General features: G+C 38.5%; 1 protein-coding gene across 1 annotated transcript; it reads right to left on the bottom strand.

Annotated features, from left to right (window-relative positions):
* Positions 1-511: 511 nt before the first annotated feature.
* Positions 512-21367, bottom strand: LOC127159240 (interferon-induced very large GTPase 1; the record flags this gene model as incomplete). The annotated part of the gene is made up of 4 exons (XM_051102125.1): positions 21155-21367; positions 9228-13905; positions 3471-3614; positions 512-576 (listed from the first exon to the last, which is right to left on the bottom strand). Coding segments are annotated over exons 1-4 (5100 nt in total), but the record flags the coding sequence as incomplete, so codon positions are not given.
* Positions 21368-21781: the final 414 nt, after the last annotated feature.

The following is a 21781-nucleotide window of genomic DNA, read 5'->3' as shown; positions in this document are numbered from 1 at the left end:
TAGCTCTTAGGGGCATATAGGGCACATTTGTGTGTTCATAAACAGTAAAAAAAAGCTACAGCAGGAAGATCCAGGCCTACAAGGTGTAATGCTTACACACTATTCAACGGTAAGATCTTCAGAGGGGAAAAGCTATAGAAGAATGGCAAGACAGTGTCAGTGAAGGTGGTTGTAAATGTGTGTAGATGTGTGTTAGTTACAGGATCAGAGAATGATACTGTTCCTTTGTCATAGTTCAGATCAACTCTCACCCTCTGAAGATTCTGTTTAACCGAAAAACCAAAGTAATCAGCCAGTCCGTGCTGCACACTCCAGAGGCCAGTGTCAAATAAATCATCTCCCTTCCTTTGGTTTGATGCTGTAGTTACTCCAAGATGCCAGCATAGACTCTCTTTAACCTCCACATCCCAGCAGTGTGTTCCTGAGTTAAAACCCTCTGAAGCCAAAACAAAGTGATGTCAAATCTCTCTGGATTATCAGGAAGTGGTTGTTTGTTGTCACTCCAACTCACACTGGTCAGATCATCAGACAGGATGAGAGATGGATGAGCCGTGTTTGGATCCAGAATCACAGGAGCTGATGAGACACAATCAGCAGCTGCATTTCTGATGTTCATATAATGATCAAGAGTGAACCAGACACACATTATTATGTCATGTCATGACACTTACCCTATTAATCACTGTCAGTGCTGTTAGTTGCACACTCATTTTTTAAAAAAAAAAATCAGTGTTTAATGGTGCATTACATCAAAGACTGAGTTTTGAGTGTTGAATATGTGATTTAGTATGTCTGTCTTATGTGAATAACTGATAATATGGGATAGTTAACAATATAACAATTAGACCTGTTTTGATTTGTGCTGTAGATGAAGAACTGTAAACATTCTGTGTGATTTCTCGATTACTGCATCAGGTACTGACAGAGCACTTGTGAGATGCTTTCCTAGTGCTTAACTTGATACTGGAAGCCACATTTTCTCAAGAAGCAATATTTTGGAACATTTTGTTTTTCTTATTGAGTTATTATTATTTAATAATATAGTCAGTAATTTAGTCATAAAAAAACTGTCCTGCTACTTTCAAACTGTGGACAAACAAGTTGTATTATTATATAGTATATGATATAGAGTTTATATGGCAACATAAAGCTTTTAACTTTTCAGCACACACTGTGCCTATACACTGCCCTCCAAAATTTTGGAAACACCCCTGGCAAAGTGTGGTTTTGGACGATATCAACATAAATCCTTATCATTTTTTGGTGCAAATACATTAAAGTAACTTGACATTATCATTGAAGACCAGCAATAATAATTTTCATTTTGATTACATAATAATGGCAATATATACATGTCAAAGTCAGACATGCCTCTTTGCCAGCTTTGATGCCTGGTTACTGGTTGGCCCAAGTTTTTAAAAGATTTTTGGGTCAGCACACCTTAATAGCTTCAACAATTGATTGCCAGTTAAGTTTAGAATACAATGAATTTAGGCCCAGATTATGCAGAGCTGTAATAGCTGCTAATGGAGGATATTTTGATGAATTGAAAATGTAATTTTTTTCTATGTATAAACTGTTTATGTAATAAAATATTTTTTGTAGTTTGTGTTTTCCCTTTGTATACGAGACTGTACAATGCGCTGCTTACTGTTACGATACCAATCACTTTAGAAGGCCGATTACCTAATTAACATCCAGTGACCAAGAGAGCAGTAAAGAGCCAGAGCCATGAATTATGATTCACCCAATGTATTGTTTACGCAACCGGAAATGTAAATCCTATACAGGAATGCACATTGGTATAAATAAAATACAAACTGCAGGCCTGCGCAACAATAAACAATTAAAACAAAGAACAATATGCACAGAAAGGATGCACAAAGAAAGATTCGGTGGTACTTAGATCTTGCCGTGAGGTAGTCCTTAGTTCTGATGAGTCCTAATAGTTTCAGGGAATCGTCTACTTGAAAGAAGAGATAGATGCGGACTGATAATTGGACTCGTTGTAATCCTCACGCGGAGACTTGACAAGATAGGTGTCCGTAGATATGTCCTCCTCTGTGTAGTGATGCGCTGGATGTATGAAGTGCTGATAGTACTTGAATTATTCGTGAGATTCGTGATATGTGTGTGGGTGTGTGTGTGGTTAGCATCAGTCGACCATCCGCGCGGAAAAGGAATTAGCTCGAAGGCTTCAATCAAACTCACTCTGATCGTCTATAACAGCCATTGGACATATTCTTCGTCTTTCCACCCTTGCTGCGTCTGATTTCTTATTAATCTCTCTGAACTTACGAGACTCTCTGATAACCACGCCTACTCAGTTTACGCACTAACTAGAATAAACTGAATGTGATTATAACTATTATAATAAAAGACATTTAAATGAAAAGGGCCTTTTGCACACCCTTATCAGTGCAAAATTATCACTTTATCAAATTAAAAAGGATTCATGCCAATATTGTCCAAACCCCCACTTTTCTAGGGTGTTTCCAAACTTTTGGAGGGCAGTGTAAAAATAATGTTTTTAGAAATAAATTGGCTGGTGATTGACTGCTTGCCAGACTATTAGAGTAAACAATGAAATAAGAAATCTATTTGAATATCCTTGTTTTATTTAATTTGAAACTGCTATGGCAGTGGGGAAAATGCATAGGTATTAATTTGTGTAAATAATATTACAATTACACAAATTAATACCTATGCATTTTCACCTAGCCTAAATGCCAACCCCTCAGAGGACTTCAGATGATGCCAACCCTGAAACAACATACAGCACTACCGAATTCTGCTACTAATTTATGGTGTTCTTTGTCTGTTTGATTGCGTCACTGATTGATCTTTACCACACATCTCTGCCATATGTACATCAGCTTGACATAGTCACCACTAGTAAGCTACTACTACATGTATTGTAAAAACGTTGCTTTGCAACGATATGTATCGTGAAAAGTGCTATACAAATAAATTTGAATTGAATTGAACTGAATTGAAAGTAGCCTATCCCTATGGTGAAACATACCCCATGTACACATTCCAGCACTTTGGAGACACTGGATACTTACACGATGGGTTTAAACAGCACACTCGTTTACAGCTGATTTAATTCACAAATAACTGACAATTATGGCTTAAACATTTTTAAATAACCAATATTCTGCATTTTAAACTTATTTTTCCACACCATTAGTTGCATGCACACTCAAACTCGGACAATCTCCCAGCTCATTTTCAGTCAGACAGTTCACAGATTTTCTTGTATAAGGCGATACCAACCTCCACAGCTCTACCGCTGGAGATAGTGTAATGGCCAATTTGGATCATGTGTGCCTTATAAACCAGTTAAAATGTATCCTGATGCTATTGAATTGTTTTCTGAGTTTTACAGTCGTCAATCACGTCAATCACTGTTTGCACATTCATAGAAATTAATAAGTAGTGACAGCATAGATCTTCTCTATACTCACTGTTTTGGACAATGTCCTGCATCTTCTTCCAGACTCTGAACAGCAGGTTTCCCAAGTAACGTGGCACATGAATCAAAGCTCCAGAAGGCGTCTGTGGATCCAGCTGTGAGATCTGGACTCTGGAAGAACATTCAGGAGTCAGAACTGCAGTGGATTTGGATCAGAAACAGAGAGACCAGAGACACCAGCAGTTCACTCATCTTTCATCATCTCCCGTGTCTTTGATTGTGTGTGCAAGAGCTGAGATGTGTCTGTTGATCTCCTCCAGCTTCTCCTTCATCATCTGCTACTTCTGCTCCTCTTCCTCCCTCAGTGCAGTGATTGTAGCTTCTTCTGAGAAACTGATGAAGCTTCTCAAATGCTGTTTGATCTGATGCTCTGTGTGCTCAGCTTGAGACTAAAATTAAGTCACATTCACTTCAATCATCTCAAATATGCAACTTATTCTGGAGCAGCATGAAGAATGAACCAGTAAATGTAGGTTAGTTCACTACAACTTTATATTTCTGAAGTACTAGTTCTGTACACTGTAAAAAACAACAATTTGTTGAGTCAACTCAAAATAATTTGGTACCCGGCTCAAAAAAAGTTTATTCAACTTGAAATGTTAAGTTGTACTAAGTACAACTTAACATTTCAGGTTGACTAAACTTATTTGAGTTGACTAAACTTAAAATTTAAAGGCAACAGGGTAACAAATTATTTTAAAATGACTCAACAAATGTTTTTTTTTTTTTTTACAGTGTAGTACAAGTTCTGTCTCTGTAGAGAGAAAATAACGGCTCGTAAAGCCATTCTGACGTGAACTTCCGAATTCATGAAAATTTTCGTATTTTCAAAATGTTAGTTGGTATGAAAGAAATGTACACCTGCTCCCTTCCATGTGTACATGGTGTGTAAAATGTTCTGTGTTCTTTTTTATCAATCTGATGACACTGAATTTTGATGCACTGCCATAATAAATACAAGTTCATTTGCCCTTGTCCTCTTTTTTATTTATTTATTCTTTTATAGATGTGTTGATAATTCTAAAACTATACTGGGTAAAACTGTCACTATTTACCCAGCGTAAATCGTGGAGAAGTCAATACTGGTTATTATTTTTTTATATTTAGTAAAATTCTTAAAAATGACATGCTAGTAATAAATTGGATACAATGGATATCCTAAATCATAGCAACCAAAGCATCTCAGCTGGAAAAACACCAAAGCGCTCACAATTGCGCCACCGACTGGCTGTTATCAGAACGGCTGAAACTGGCTAAAAACTCTTTGGTCAGTGCACATTAATTGAATATTTTTTGTTAGACATAGGGCCTATTAATCTTTTTTTTTTTTTTTTTTTTTGACATCTGGACCTGACCCTCCATCCTTCCCCCTGTTCTGCCTCCACTCCGTATCCCACCTATACTTTAGTCTATTATGTTTGGAGCATCTGGAAGCCTCTCCTTGGGGGCTCTGTCATGACCTCTAGCTGGAGTGCCCGTGAACTTTGCTAGAGGGCACTCCACTCTAGACTCTTGCCATTTTCCTCAGGACTCCATTTTCCATAATCCTTTGCACAGACTCATCATTTGCATCACCTGTCTGTCATCAGATCTCATCATTAGTTCAGAGCTGTCTCACATTAGAAGGACTTTAAAATATGTACACCCACTTAAACACTTCACTGGTGATTGAATGCTTGTATGTTTTCCTGGTTTCCCATGAGTTCCTTGTTTTCCAAGTTTCCTAGTTTTGCCTTGCTTTAGTGCTTTGACCGTAATTCGTGTTTTGACTGCTTCCTTGTTTTTGATTGATTACTGCCTGCCCTGATCATTGCCTGTTCCATGGATTACTCTAATGCCTCTGCCTTGGATTGTACTGTTTGCTGGTGTTGGACTGTGCCTGTTTTGACCACTTTAATACAGCCTTGCATTTGGATCCCCAACTCTGTCATCACGACTCCTGTGTTACAATATTATGAGATTGTATACACAGAAAAAAAATCACAATGGCAAGGTCAAAAGGGGTCTTTTGCCTTCTCCTGCTGAAAAGTAAAAACCATAGTGAGGAACAAGCCAAAAACCTTTCCCTTATCAGCATGAATGCTATTTAAATTATTTAAAATAATATTTATTGACTTTTTTTAATGTAATATTGATGAAAGAATACATACTATTGTTATGTTTTTAAATCACAATTTTTTCGTGGTCATATGGTGCCATTTTAAATGTTAATGTTATTATTTTATACACAAAAGTGCATAGTGCTGCTAATTTTGTTTGTTGGTTTTCAATATAAAATTTGGTGAAATTATTTCAGTGTCTTTTTAGACACATTTCAACTATTACTTCCATCATGAATACTATGTCGATAAACATGCACAAAGATGAAGATGAAGGTTAACAGTCATTAATAAATCCACATGAAGATAACTGGCAACACTTTACAATACAAATATGCATTCATTCATGTTTAATTAATGCACAGATAATCACAAGTTAATGTATAATTATAAGAACTAAACCATTTATTAATGATTACTACATCAGCAATTAATGAACATTCTATATGATTCATAGATTATTTATGAATATGAATTATTTATAACTTATTTTATTAACTAATGATGTAAATTCATATGTTAATTACCACAGTGGTCAACGTTATGTACTTCAACTTCCAGTTATCTGCTTTAAATACTCATTAGCTAATGATTTGAAGTCTGAAGTTCGAGTGAATGGGGATAGACTGACGTTAAAGGGGTCGGCTGATGAGAATTCGGTGAGCTTCTTTGTTATGAAAGCGGTCTGACTGCATGTAGGTCTTGAAGGCCTCTGGCTTCTGAACACTTCTGACATAATCTGAGTCCTGATGCTGCTGGCTATGGGGGGTGGTTACAAGGAGGGAGCGTTTGGAGGGATGGGTAGGGAATGGCAGAGGATAGAGAGAAGGAAGAGTGAGTATGCGAGAGGGAGGATGAAAGAGTGGGGGTGATGGCGGGGCAGTGGCGACATCGTGCTAGTGTCCGCTACGGGAGCTGGAGGCTGCTGAAAAGGAAAAGAGGTTAGGGGTAGTACAACGAAGGTCTGAGATGTGAGGGTCTGCGTTGTAAGTGGAGGCAGCTTTGTGCTTGGTTCTGCTGGGGGTGGTTTGTGACTTTTGGCAGGACATCCTGAAATGTCCGGGTAGCCTGCAGTGTTGCCAGATTTAGTGATTTCTCAGGCTACCCTAGAAATTTGTTTTTCAAAGCAACTAGCAACAAATGTAGCTATTTTAACCTTTGAAAGTTATAAATGGTAAAAAGGTTTTTTTTTGGTATTTATTTATTTATGCATTTTTTATCATTTATTTATTGATTGTTAGTTATTTACTGTTGGTCCACTGTGATCAACGGTGACAGTCTTTTTGCCACTGTTGATCTCCTCCAAGAAACAAATAATTAATCTTATCCCTCTTGTCTATACATTTTCGTAAATGAGATGTGTAAATTAAATGCGGGTAAAATGCTGGTGAAAAATACAGAAAATTTGAGTAATTTCAGAACGAATGACCTGCTTGAGCGATTTTATTATATTTTTTTATTTTATTATATTATATTTGCTGGACGTATGCTATGTGTCAGGAGCATTCACTCAGTATCATTATGTAATTTTTGACCGAGATGGCTTTTAGCTGGTTTTGCTTTTGAAAGGTTATTGTAACAATATATAATATGCCCAATCTGCAATCTGTCACGCCCACTGGAGTCTCGTCAGTCGGTCACGCACACATGCGCTGATAGCTCTAAAGTAAGCTAACCCTGAAACAACCTCCTCTGTAGCAGGTTATCTTTAGAGAGAAAGTTGCTATGGCCACTTACATACCCTGAAAGTTACCTCCGTTTTTTGGAACCGAAAGTCGCGATTATCCACTTGCTTACCCTTAAACATACCGGGGTATGTCACATAACCTGCTTTCTGGAATACCCCCCTGGATCAGTTTTGTATGATGCTGGCATCCAGCATTCATTGTGGAATGAAGCTTTTTTTTTTTTTTTACATGAAGCTAATTGGATCCAGTCTCTTTATCATATTCCTTTATAAAACAGCTGTTTTGACACACACCCAATCAACAGAGTTTTGTCTGATGCTAGTACAGTGTGACCTTGGCAGACAAGAAATGTTAGAGGTCAAATATGTGTAAGGGATAACCAATTTTATTGATTATAACAATAGTAATTAAAACAGAAATGAATGCATAATAATAATGGCAAATAAGTTCAAATAAGTATTGTATCTGTCTAAAGTATACAGTAGTTACACTGGAAACACTACTGGTTACAAAAACCAATTAACACAAAGTCTTGGCTGTTACCCAAAATTAGGTGGCACAGTATATTGTCATACCAAAAACTGTATTAACTTTATTCTATTAGCCCAAGAAGAGACTGGAAGCTGGAAGAGATATGTTATGCATAATCGTAGTTAGCCCTATGTCTGTTTCAGTGCTCATTCTGATTTTGTTGGCTTCATCTGAACTTTGTTCATACTTTGTCTGACCAGCACACATCCAACAAGATTTATTATATCAAAGACAAGAAAATAGAAAATTACTGCTTCACATCCCCCAAATCTTAAGATTAAACAACAATAGCAAACATTCCAAGAATAAGACAAATAATAATTAAGAAAACAAAAAATATATATATAATGAAAATCAGTTAATGGTTAAATGATATTACAGTTAATAGATAAAATTATTGAATAAATTATTTCAAATGCTAATAAAAATTAGTGAAATTTGAAAAAAAAAAAAACACAAATATATGGTTGCTTTCTTAAAGCTGCAACACACACAGGTTGCTATTAAGAATCTTTAAATCCTTAAATTTTTTCTAAATTATCAATTTGTCAATAATCAATTTGTTCTAAATTTGGTCGGCATTGTATGTTTATACATAAGATTGTTCTTTGAATAAGTGGTTTAAAAGAGGGTTTAAGTCTTATCTGTACCATTAGTTTATATTAGACCAATTATTGGTTTGCACTGTTATTCAACGAAATTGACGTTAGATAGTGGGATAGTCTTACATATCTGAAACAGGGATGATTTTTGTGGATGGAGCCTATCTCGTAGCAGAAAATTATAGTTTTCAAGTGGCAGTCTATGGAGCCATGGAGTAAAAGAAAAGAAATAAGGTCAATTTTATTTTATATTTCAAAATTCTTACTTTATTCTCTCAATTCCGTGATTATATTTCACAATTCTAATAAAGAAAATAAAGAAAAACAACTCGTCATTCCCCCCCAAAACTGACTCATTATTTTTGAGTTAAATCAAGTTCTAAAGTCTGAATTATGAGATATAAACTTACATTTGCAAGAAAAGAAGTGAGAGTTGTGAGATAAATAATGTTCGGTAAAAATGTTAATAGTAATAGGTTTAATAATATTTCTTGCTGTAATTGTAGGGCTAATACAATATGTCCCCTATGAACAGCATATGTGAATATTACGTAGAACTACTGTTTATATCAAATTAATGCTTTAAAAATGGAGTAATCTGTCTGCATTTAGTTTCAAATGGCATCTTTGACGACAGTATTCTATAAAAAAAATATTTGCATTTTGATTTTGACATCAAAAGGCAAAAAAATATATTTTTTTCTCTTATTCCATAGATTTTACACATATACCTCCACTTGTTACCAGTGTTTTTCTGCAACCAGTATGCGCACACAGTTGCAAGTGACGTAACTGTGACGTCTACTCTAAATTGGTCTATATTAAAAACATTGATCCAAACTCTGAATAGCATCTTCTTTTTTGTGATTTCTCCATTCGGCAGGAATCTCACCATGACTCTTGAATGTTTTATTATAGTAGTTTTCCAGATCTTTCTGGAATCTGCACACAAACCATTTCCAGTACGGCAGTTCAGAGAGGTCAGGGGTGATGCTCCACTTTGCATAAACTCCTCCTGCTCTTCTATAATCGTTGCATGGAATCCATGCATTAGAAACAAGAAATTGTTTTCTACTTGTCACTAAAGTTGTGCAAAAATCAGCACTGAGATAAGATGTTTGATAGTAGTACCATCCTTTAAGCCCATCCACTCGATGGAAAGGAACACTGTGATCTCCAGGATGGTTTTCTATTGTGTTGGTGCAGGTGGCTCCACAGAATGGACACTGAACCCAACAGCACTGACAGAAATGATTAATCAGAAGCTCATCTGGCCTGTACTTAGAGTCCAGATTTACTGGAAATGTCTTTGTGTTGCTCATGTCAGATATTATAGTAGGAAGTTCTTTTCTAATTACATCTTCTAGGAGCTTGAAATCATCAACATCATCATGTTTCACTCCACTGAGGTCTTTTTCAGAGAAGATCAACACATCTGAGAGCTGCTGTGTAAAACTCTTCAACCATAAACTAACATCTCCACTGTTCACTTGAACACGTTCAGTAGATTCATGTACTGCTTTCATGATCTTCTGCTGCAGAAGATCAATGTTCTCCTTCATCTTCGGTAAAACACTGACACTGAACTTATCAGTGATGTACCGACTGACTTCATCTCTGATGAATCTCTGTAAGTGATCTCTTGGATTATTAATGTAGTTCATGTATTTGTCAAAATCTTCCTTTTCTGCCAGTGTCTTCAGGATGTGTTTCTCTAGATTTGATCTGTTTCCCTTCAGTGATTCACAGTTTGATCTCATTTCATCTGCTAAATCTCTGGCAGTCTTCTTGTAGACACTCTGCTCAATGGGCTCTTTGAGCTTCTGACTGATGATCTCACCAAAAATGGCAGCTGATGTGGCACCATGTAGATGCTTCTGGAAAATTGTGTAGTACTCTTCTTTCTTCTTCTCAACATATATTACAGGATCATTGACATCCCTGAACTGTCTGTGTTGGTCAGTGATCATCTTGTTTGCTCTCTCACAGATAGAAAGAACCAAATCTATAAAGAATTTAGACTTTAACACATATTTACTTGTTTCTTCCTGATGTTGTATTACACTTGCCTTGATGCAATCTGTGAGTTGTTGAATGTAGCTGAAGTTGTAGCCCATCTTTGAAATGTTAAATGACTGAATCATTTTGTCTGTCTTCAGGGCAACATCTGTGACAAATGATCTTATTTGGGCTTCATCTTCTTTAGATAGAGGGCCATAACCAAACACTTCTTTAGCTTTTCTGACAAATCCACTGGATTTCTTTACATAATCTGAATAGCTCTGCACAGAGAAAATATCAGTGTGTTTGTTTAGGTCATTATCAGGTGCACTTTTATTGACATTAATGAGGATCTTTCTCACATCTTTCATTATGTCAATGTCTTTGATTGCAGGACTGTCTCTGATGATGCTCTTGACACTTTGTTCCCAAAACAAATCAAACTCGTCTTTCAGTGTTTTTTGATCATTTGCTTTGCCTTTGAGTTTTAAGGCACGTTCTTTGCTCTTTTCATAGAGAGTATTTTCATGATGTTTCCTCTGAGCATCAATCTTTTTCTTCAGGTTCCACTGCTGAAGAATATCATTTAATTTCTGTTTTGTTTCTCTCACAATACTTTCCTGAAGCTCTTTGATTTTGATTTCAAATGATGTTTTCCATTGAATCAGTATATCTTTATCTTTGTCTTTCTCAAAGAATTCAGTCATTGATTTTTCCACTTCTTCACTTGTTTTATTCAGTTCTCCTTGAAGATAAGTTTCCTCAACCTCATGAATAGCTTCATTTTCTATTTGATTGTGCAGTTTGTTCTCAGTTTCCATCATGGCACTGCGAAGACTCCAGGACCACTTGCTGTATTCTCTTTCCAGTTTCCTGTAGGCTGAAATCTCCAGAGAATTTCTGAAGCTGAAGACGAATCTTTCATTCAGTAAAGCCTCCCAGAGATCATTAATACGAACTTTTATGTCTTTTAGCATCATTCCATGCGATCCTGATGACTGGGAAATAATGGTTTTCTTTAGTTCTTGAATATTCTCACAGTAGGTTGGGTTTGGTGGTGCCATTGGTGGGCTGCCCTCCCAGAGCTGAGCAAAATACTTTACATCTTTCCGTACATTAAATGAAATTACATCTTTGAAACATTCAACATCACAGTCTTCCTCTTTAGCAGCAAGTTTTGTCATCTCATCCAGTTTCTCCTGCAGTCGTCTCCTTCCCTCCATGTTTTTCTCTCCAGCTGTGACGTCTGAAACGTTCTGATGCACAAACACACAGCTGGGAGTCAAATTTACCTTCTTCATCCTCAGGAAGGCCTGAACGACAATCTGAAGAATGTCCTGCATCTCAGATGGGTTTTCACCAAATATGTTGATCAAGGTCAGATTTCCAAGACCAACAACAAATGTGGCCAATTCATTATCATGATTTCTTGTTGATCTTCCAGCGAGTTCTAGAGCACGAAGACCCTCAGTATCAACAACCAAAATATAGTCAAAGTTCATCTCTGTTTTCATCTCATCTGACACTTTGACCAGCTGCATGAAAGCTCCTCTGGTGCACCTGCCAGCACTGACAGCAAACTGGAGTCCAAACATGGCATTCAGCATGGTGGATTTCCCAGAGCTCTGAATCCCTAAAACGGACAGCACAAAGACTCTCTGGTCTCCCAGTTTCTGGATGAGTTGATCTAGAACAGCAGAGATCCAGGTCACAGGAACATGAGCAGCATCTCCATCCATCAGCTCCAGTGGAAATCCAGAGATCATCATCTCTGCTGCAAAATGCGGGAGGGAAGAGAAGTGAATCTGCAGGTCTTTCTTGTTCTTATTCACAGATGAACAGGATTCATAAATCTGACCAATCTCCCTCATAATGTGCTCCAAACCAAAGGTTGCATCTTGGAGTTCTTTAGATATCTCCTCAAGTTGATCTTGTTCATATGCCAGTTGTTTAGATTTAGCATGATTGTCTTTCAGCTTTAGGACTGCTGACCATTGTTCATCATATTTTTGATGCAGAGCAGAGAGATCAGCTGATGTATGCTCATCTAGGAGAATTCCAAGCCATTTGAGGAAAAACATCATGTTTGAACCATGCAAATTCACTTTGTTAGTAAAGAGCTTCATAAACTCACTGGTGTCAGATTCATGTTGCTGTTTACGGATTTTCTTCATTTCTTCCTTTTTTCTACACGTTTCCATTTCTATGTCTTCTGCTTGAGGTCGATGTAGTTCTTTGTTTTTCTGGCACCACTGATGCCACAGTTTCCCCTGACAGGGCAGAAATGATTCTTTGATTTCTGTCAGATCTTGTTTCTTCAGTAAACTAATTATCTGCTGTGCTGCTTCTCTTCCTCTTCTGCAGTCATCATCATCTTCCTCATCTACTCTGATGTCTAAGAATTTGGACACATCTTCAAGCCTGAAAGTGGAAGATGATTCTGACAGACAATCATTTATAGTTTTTATGAGTTCTTCAGATACATCTGACTGATTTCTGTCTTTTAAACCAATCTTGTATTTTCCTTTCCGTGTCTCAGTGACATTTGAAACTTCCTCTGTAAAAAGACAAATGAGTGGCTTTGAGTCCTTGTAGAGTTCTTGAACTTTTATCATGCTTCTGTCATTTCTGTCAATTTGTGGTAGAAGAACAACATTGACTGAGGCCATTTTATTGAGAATCTGCAGCTGTTTCTCATGGTCTGCTGCATCACCGTGTAGATTACAGAAAGCAACACAGTCAGTGAATTTATCTGTGTCTTTCCCAGAGGGGCAGAACCAGGCGATCTCCACCACTCCATCCATCAGGACTCTGGTTCTGCTGCTGCCTGGGCAGTTCCTGTGGAAGAACGTGTTGTGTTTCTCATTGATCAGACTGTTCATCAGCTGAGACTTGGATGAAGACATAGAGCCAAACCTGAAGAAAAACACGATTGGAGTTTGTGTCTTGTAGATTGGCTGATTTTGACTGATGATTTCGTCATTGTTGTTTCTCATCTTCCAGCTCTTGCTGATTTGCCTGAATGTCCAGAGAGGAAACTCAATCTGTCGTGTGAATGGATGAGGAACAAGCAGAGGCAGAGCGTACTGACACTGGGACAGTTTAGTCACCATCAGCTGCTTCAGAAAGCCATCAGCACAATGAAACACGGCCATCTGAACATCCATCGGGTGAACCCCATCAGTTTTGGTCATTATTTCATTTGAAAAAGACATTTCTTCAAAAAAATTAACATCTTCACATATGTCAGTTTGTCTTTGTGGTGTGATATGCTTATTTTGGATTTGTTCAGTTTTAACATATCTTGCTCTGTAGTTCATCATCAGTAGTTTTTGTAGTAAAGTCTGAACCAGATCCTTTTCAGCACAAGACTCATGGGACTTTGATGAATCTTTGGTTATCCCAAGAACGTATGCAGCTGTCAGTTTTTGATCATGCTTGCCTTGAAGTTGAAGTCTCTCAAAGATTTTCTGTACCCTTTTTTTCAGCTCTGTGGCATTTCTTGCCTGTAAAACAATGATCACAACTTTTAGTGCAGTTTTATAGAGAATTACTACCATAAAGAACTGCTGCATCATAGCAATGACTGAATTTAAAATGTTCATGATTAGTTATCCGTTGTGAAGGCAATGTATTACATTTAATAGTCACTGCTTTCTTATTTATTTAAGTTGTATTTTATTTTTAACAACTTAATTTTATTTATTTATTTATTTATTTTTAAGTTTGTTAAACCTTTTTGTAATCAGAAAGTTAGGGTATAATTCTTTGTAGTTAGTGGTTTGCACAGACCTCCTCTTGGTGTTGCAATTCTGTTGTAACATTAATGTTCTGTTATTTTACAGGTACTATTTGTGGTCTTAGTTATCTGTCTGGGGCAGTTGCCCCCCCAGATGGTTAGTCATCCCCGTTGTCAGCCACGCTGCAACTGAGGCGGTTTGCCATGCCCAGGCCCGGTTGTACGGAGGTACTAAACGAAAGCAAAAGCAACTCAAGATCTGGCAAAATAGCCAGACTCATTGTGTAGTTTAGAGAGCTTCATTGATCATAACAGAACTTGTGAGATCGCGATGAACTGAGATGAGTGACGCTTTTACGTGATAATAAAGTGAGCGAGGTTTGCGCACTTTCTGGACTATAATCTGTTCAGAATTTGTATGAAACGTTCGTTTTATATGGTGCAATGTTTCGGGATGACATCTGTATATTTATACTGGATTCGTTCTTCGCCCTTTTGCCAAAACAGCTTATACTACTGTTTCAGCTATTAAAATAGTTCAGTTTTGTAAGCAGTGGCAAAGTGATTATATTTCGTTAATTTCAAGTTAATTTTAACGTTTTAACGCATTTTATTTCGTTAAATATTGTTGTTATATATATATATATATATATATATATATATATATATATATATATATATATATATATATATATATATATATATATTTAAAGTAACGACAAAGCGGCCAGCGGAAGACTGATAACAGTCTGATTTAATTTTGCCTTCTCAAATCATCACGACTTGCCTAAAAAAATATCTATAGATATAAAGCACTTAAAGTATAAAACAATGTTAGTTTAAACGTTAGACCTAGATAAATGTGTGCTATTAGGCGCATATCCAATCGATTGTGCGGAGAGTGGAAAGTTAAAGCCGCTTTGCAGGACATGGAGGCGCCAGCGCGATCACATTTTTTCAGTATAGAAACCATTTTAAATACTCCGTCAATTTTGCTGATAAAAGTAAGAATAATGCATCATTCCAAACTGTAAATGGTCTACTTTTATTTGTGTGCACTCACAATATCAACAAAACGTTGCAAACAGTGCTTCTAAAGAAAACAAACATGATGCGCTTTCTGTCGTCTCAGCAGGAGCGCTTCACAAAAATGAACCGAAAGTCAGCGAATACATACCTCACAAACATGATACATATATCTATAGAAAGCTTTAAATTATAACCTAACGAAATACAGCAAATCGAAAACAAAACCTATTTCATGTAATCTGTAAAGATGCATTTCTCTCTAAAGGCGCATCCAAAGAGGAGATGGCGAGTCAGGATCGTACCTTCATCCTTACAACACTGACTCAGAAAACACAAGTTTATTAATGAATAATTAAAAAATCTATTTACTATTTCTCCCCGACACATTCATGGTAATAACTTTTGCTTTGCGGCAAGCTATAGCCTTGTTAAGATATAGCGTGTGCTTGAACACGGAACTGCTGCAGCTGCGCTGAGGGCGCGCTCAGTAACGGATGGTAAAGTTCAGGAATGAATAGTATGCGATTTATGACAAAATCGTTAATATTTGTTCTTAACGTGTTTCACCTTTAGTAACAACGAATCAAAACGGATACATTTCAAGAGACACGGAAAAAGACAGGAAAATCAGAAAAGCAGAGTGCACATTTGGTTAAAAATGAAAGGCTGTCAACTGACACTTAAAACGGGAAGCATCACCAGATTCTAGAGTCAAAAGCTCGTCCACAGTTTAGTAAACGTTGGTAACCTTTTTAAGTTATTCTTGTATTGCATTGACTGCTTTGGTGCGTTGCAATACGGTAGGGCATTGTTTTGATGCTTATCCGAAAAAGATTTTTTCTTTTCCTTTTTTTTCCCCCATTTTTTTTTCTTGCCTCCCCTGACTCAAGAGTCAAATGTCGCCCATGGTCGCAGTGTTGTCTGCGTGGTCCAGCACATGCTTGCCTTGTAAGCGCCCTTTGAGACAGTTCAAGGCAAGACGTACTGCTAGCAACTCTAGGCAGTTGATGTACCAGTGCAGTTGGGGGCCCGTCCAAACCCCCGACACTGCCTGCTAATCCAAAGGAGCTTTGATGGTCCGAAGGAGCCAGCAAAACAGACTGGGGAGCACTAGCCTGGCCCCCAGACACCGTACAAGTGACACCAAGGGGACCACCGATGTTCCCAAAGAAGGACAGCAAAGGGGAATGCAGGGAACCCACTCGGGGATCTCTTTTTGTTACATATTTACTTTCATCTTTATAATTTCTTTATATATATATATATATATATATATATATATATATATATATATATATAATTTCATAGTTCAATATTTATTCTTTTGTATGTTGAATCTGAATATTTATTTCCAAAGCAACTTTTTTGGAATGTCTATTTAGTGCATTTCTAAATTATCAATAACTAATCAATAACTAATCAAATGATGTGGCGATGTGAGATTTGCTCTGACCCCCCTGAAGGTCCCAGTGTAATTCGCACCATGACTGTATTCACAAAAAAACAAAAAAAAACAAAACAAAAACAACAACAACAACAACAACAAAAAAAAAAAAACATTAAAGCTAAAAGTTTCTCCGAATGTGGACATTTAGGAGCAACTTACAAATGCGGAGCATATCATTCCTAAATAGAGGAATCATCTCATCTCATGTTTTTCATCAAAGAGTTCATAACACATTTCAATGCTAAATGTAGCACCTAATCCCAGGAAAGCATAGACGTGCTCAAGATCCTAATCTCAAAGCAGTTTAGAAGTAATAAAGTATCGGCTTTATTGCGAATCAGATTAACAGCAACAGCCATGTTTCAGATTGTTTCTAAGATTTAAGAGTCCGTAGTGAACTTCTTATTAGTGAATACAGTGGCTACAGTGAATATAGTGGCTCATTAGTGAATACAGCGGCTTAATTAACAAAAAATAAAGCATCAACAGGCACTGATATTTTTCAACAGCATTTATTAACTACTTTACTTCCAAGATCATGTAACCGTGCAGCTGTCAGTGCACTATTGTCATGAATCTGGTCGGTGACCTGGGTCCGCTCACCACCAGATGTCGCTCTCGCTCCATCATTTCACACTGACTGTTGGATTACACCCCGGACTACATCTCCCGTCATGCAGCGCGCTGATTGGGTCAGCACCTGTGACCAATCAGGTGCGCTATAAAAGCCCCGGACTTTCCCCATGCTGATCACGGAGTATTGTGATTATCTTTGTGGTTATTGTTGTTTTTGGTAGTTCCCAGTTCCTAGTCCCTTAGTTCCCTAGTTCCCGAGTTCCCCGTGTTTAGCTCTCTCGCCTGGCCATTTCGTCGCGTCTGTCTCGCCGCCTGCCTTCTGGACTCTAGTTCGTTTCACGGATTATTCCCTCGTCTCGCTCCCTAACGGATTACGTTCGCCACGGATCGACCCACGCCTGCTACACGGACTATCCCCACGCCTCGCCTTTGTTATACCTGTTTGCTACTGTTCTGACCCTGCCTGTTCGACTATGTCTCTGTCTTGTCATGTCAATAAAAGCTTGCAGATGGATCCGCTCGCCTCTCGTCTCCCTCTCACCATTACAACTATAGATCCTGTGAGGAACAATTTCACTCATTCTCTACTATAGGCAGTGGTTGAATTGTAAAAAAATGGGATGGTGGGGTGGTGTATCCTGTGATTACACATGATTACAAAATTTGTTAAATTTTTAAACTTGTTCATTTAACAACAACAACAAAAAAGCTTTATTAAATGAAATAGTTTATGAGTTGCTTTCCCCCTCAAATGTTATTATAGTTTTTTTATTTTTCATTTTTGGGGGGGACATTTGGTCCTCACAATGTAGATTAAAACAGTTCACACACTCAAATGAATGCACACAATCTCTGTGTGTCTGTGTTCCAAATTACCTAATGCCCCTTATTTATAGGTGTGCGATACTGACAAAAATGATATAATATTTTTTGGGGATTTATGTCAATAGTGATAATTAAACTATAGTTTGCTGTGTTTTTGTGCAGTAGGTGATGGCAATGAATGATTAATTGAATCCTTCAGTTAAAAGATTCTAAACAGTCAATTAGAATCTAAACAAGTTTACTGTCTTTATGAATGGATCATTGAAACTGGCTCACTTGATTTGTTCATAGACAGATTCATTCAGAAAAGATACACTGCAGTGTTGCTCTGAGATGCACAGCAGCTCTGCTCCAGCTTTGTTTGGAACTATTTAATTTGCAAAGCAGGAAAAAAGGACAAAATCTGTCTAAAATGTAACCCACTCAATTTACTTCTTGTCTGTTGAACTACTGTATAAAATTAATTTAACATTTGCGATTAATGCGTGATATTACTTAATTATTTACCTTATTTTTCAATGCGGAAGTAAGCCATTTTCTGCGAATGTGCAGGATTTTCGGTATATTAGCCATATGAGGAAAATATGAGAAGAATGATCAAGTGCAGTAAACTGTTTGCACTACAAACCAGTGTGTTCATAATTAAGAGAAAAATATGGTAAGAAACACCAGTTTGCAAAATCAAGCAGCAATAGGAGCTGTTTTGTACAGCAAAAAATAGCTGCAGAAGCCAATAGCTGCAGCAGCAAAAAATAGCTGCAGAAGCCAATGACACCAGAAGCCAGGTACATTAAATTTATAAATGGTCGGTTCCGCTCTTATAGGAAAAATAAGGTGGATATCATACAATATAGAGATTAAAAATAAAAACACACAGGAATACTTTTCCTTTCATTATTTCAAGGCATTAATGCATTCTAATAGGTTTCATCATGTAGTGAATGCTTTTGGAATCTCAAGACGTGTTTTTGTTTGTTTTTTTGCGAAGTCACTGACATGCTTAATAACGTCACCTAGCGTGAATTAAAACAGGGTGATCATTTCTGAATGGAATGCATTCCTAGTCTCTCTCAGTATCGTCCTTCGACCTCACAGTCAAACATAGTAAAGCACAATAATGTTATGTCAGGACAATGTCTTTAAACTCTAATCAAGAAAATATCATACCTTATTATGTTGTCTTTTTTTTAAAGAACGTCAGAAATTGAGCTTAAAACCCCTTGCACGAAAAATTAAGAAAACGTTTAAGCTCACACACAGTTTGTTAATACTGAGCTCTGATTGGCCAATCGCCGTTATTTGGTTTCTAAATTATTAGAGAATATTAATATTTTATTTGTAAGGTAAGTTATACATAATACACAGCATTATTAGTCTAAAGGGTGTGGTAAGGGGGGATGGTGGTTTTACAGAGGGGATGCTTTTTGCCATTTTTTTGTAGGATACCCTACATCCCCCCTCAATTTGAGCCCTGACTATTGGAGAGAAAGAATTGTATAAACTTGTTAAATCATCTAAACCAACAACATATGCTAGACCCTATTCCAATTAAGCTACTAAAAGAGGTGCTTCCAGAAGTCATAGATCCTCTTCTGACTATTATAAATTCATCATTGTCATTAGGATATGTCCAAAAAAAAATCAAACTGGTTGTTATTAAGCCTCTTATTAAAAACCACAACTTGATCCAAAATAATTTAATTATAGACTAATCTCAAAATCTCCATTTTCTGTCAGAAATACTAGAAAACAGGGGATTTGATCAGACCATTGTTGAAACCCAAGAAGCCGAATTCCACAAAGAGGCCAAAGACAACTTAGATCCTAGCACCAGCCAGTCCAAAGCAACACCACCAATTAGCAGCTCTGAACAGCTTGCAACATTACCACAAAAGAACACCTATTGGTAATTCCAATTTAGGAAGGAGATTTAATTTCGGGGCAAGAAACGTCTAGGTTAATTTCGTAACCCTCGTTCCCTGAAGGAGGGAATAGAGACGTTACGTCGACTGACGCCACTGGGAGCCTAATCACCTCTGAGCTTAAGAAGAAAAGTCCAATGAACATTGCTGAGTGGAATCTGCAAGCTGCGCCACTCCCCCCGTACATATGGGAATATAAGATGGTGGTGTGCAACCACTCATTCAGGTTTGTGCTGAGGAGCCGAGAAGCATCCCGGCATTTCAACATAGTCCAGGGTTGTGGCATGAGGGACGTAACGTCTCCGTTCCCTCCTTCAGGGAACAAGGGTTACGAGAGTAACCTAGACGCTCCCACTCAGTCAGTCACGTTCGATGTTATGTTGACTGATGTCACTGAGGTCCCTCTGGAAAATGCCACAAACCTGAACTACGTTATGTAATTGAGGACAAATGCTGACAGGCAAGTGTGTCAGAACAAATGGCAACACGTAACCTGCCCAAGCAAACCGTTGGGGGGCGGAGCACAATAACAGAATGTAAGTCATGTGGAAATAGAAGGATTTTTTTTTTTCAGTTAATAAGAGGAACACGATGGGAAAAAAAACGTCTCAGGTTACGTATGTAACCATGGTTCCCCAAGGGAACGAGACGCTGCATCGAAAACGCTATGGGAACGCCTCCAGCGTGACCACGCTCTGAAACACGTGTGCATACAGTCCAATGGAGAAGCGAGACGTCACAGGCGGGGTGACGTAGAGACCAGGACGTGTGGTGCATGCAGCCAGCAGCTTCTGAATAGAGAAGCAAGCGCTGCAGGGATGCCGGAAGTATGGCCCGAGACGCAGCATCTCGTTCCCCCCGGGGAACCATGACGTTCCCCTTCAGGAACTCGAGCTGCGTCGAAAACGCTATGGGAACGAGATGCCCACGCCACCAGACTTCAAATCCCTGCCTAGTGTGGAAGAGCACAGCTAGGGTGAGAGAAAAGGAGCCAGGAGTGGCACAAGTCCAGGAAAGAACCTTAATGTCAAAGGGGTGGACATTCTGCAGCATTCTGAAGCCAACTTAAGAGAAGCCTTGACCCCCAAGAAGGGAGGGTCAGAGGACTCGAGGCTATGAAATAGCATCCCAACCACACTTAGCAAAGCTACACCTGGCCAGAGGCCAGGGCTCAGCGCACCGCAGAGGAAACGTGTAACGAGGGGGTTCTTACCCACTGAGGAGCCACCCAGAGGGGCATGGTAGGCCAAAATAGCCGCCACGTAGACCTTCAGGGTGGAGTGGGCTAACCCTGTGGAGGATCGATCCTGCAGAAACCCCAGCACTGTACCAACTGGGCAGTTAACTGAGTCCTGCTGGCGGTCTCCACACAGAGACCGGAAGCTATGAGGTGTGCCCCCCAAGGGGTCAGAGAGCACCTGAGGGGACATTGCGATGTCTAACTCTCACAAAGAGGTCCACCTGAGCCTGGCAAAAACACTGTCCAAATCTGCTTCACCATCTCTGGGTGTAGCATCCATTCCCCGGGCCTCGCTCCCAAGTTGAGATGCCCAGGAATAAGAACTGCTCTCAGCGAGAGGATTTTGTCCTGGGACCACACAAGGATCTGGTGCGCCTGCTTGTACAAGGGGTGCAACGCAGACCTCCCTGGTGGTTGATGTAGTAGACCACCGCTGTGCTGTTGGTGTGCACTAGCACATGGCGGTCTCTTAGGTCTGGGAGGAAGTGTTTCAGAGCCTGAAACACGGCCAGCATCTCCAGGCAGTGATATGCCAAGTGAGACGGCGGTCACTCCACAGACCATGGGCAGGGTGGCCGTCCATGACTGCTCCCCAACCGGTGAG

Source organism: Labeo rohita, unplaced genomic scaffold, assembly GCF_022985175.1.
Source record: "Labeo rohita strain BAU-BD-2019 unplaced genomic scaffold, IGBB_LRoh.1.0 scaffold_202, whole genome shotgun sequence".
In the NCBI taxonomy this organism is placed as follows: domain Eukaryota; kingdom Metazoa; phylum Chordata; class Actinopteri; order Cypriniformes; family Cyprinidae; genus Labeo; species Labeo rohita.
The sequence above is the reverse complement of the archived record's forward strand: the minus strand, read 5'-3'. Positions and strand labels throughout refer to the sequence as shown.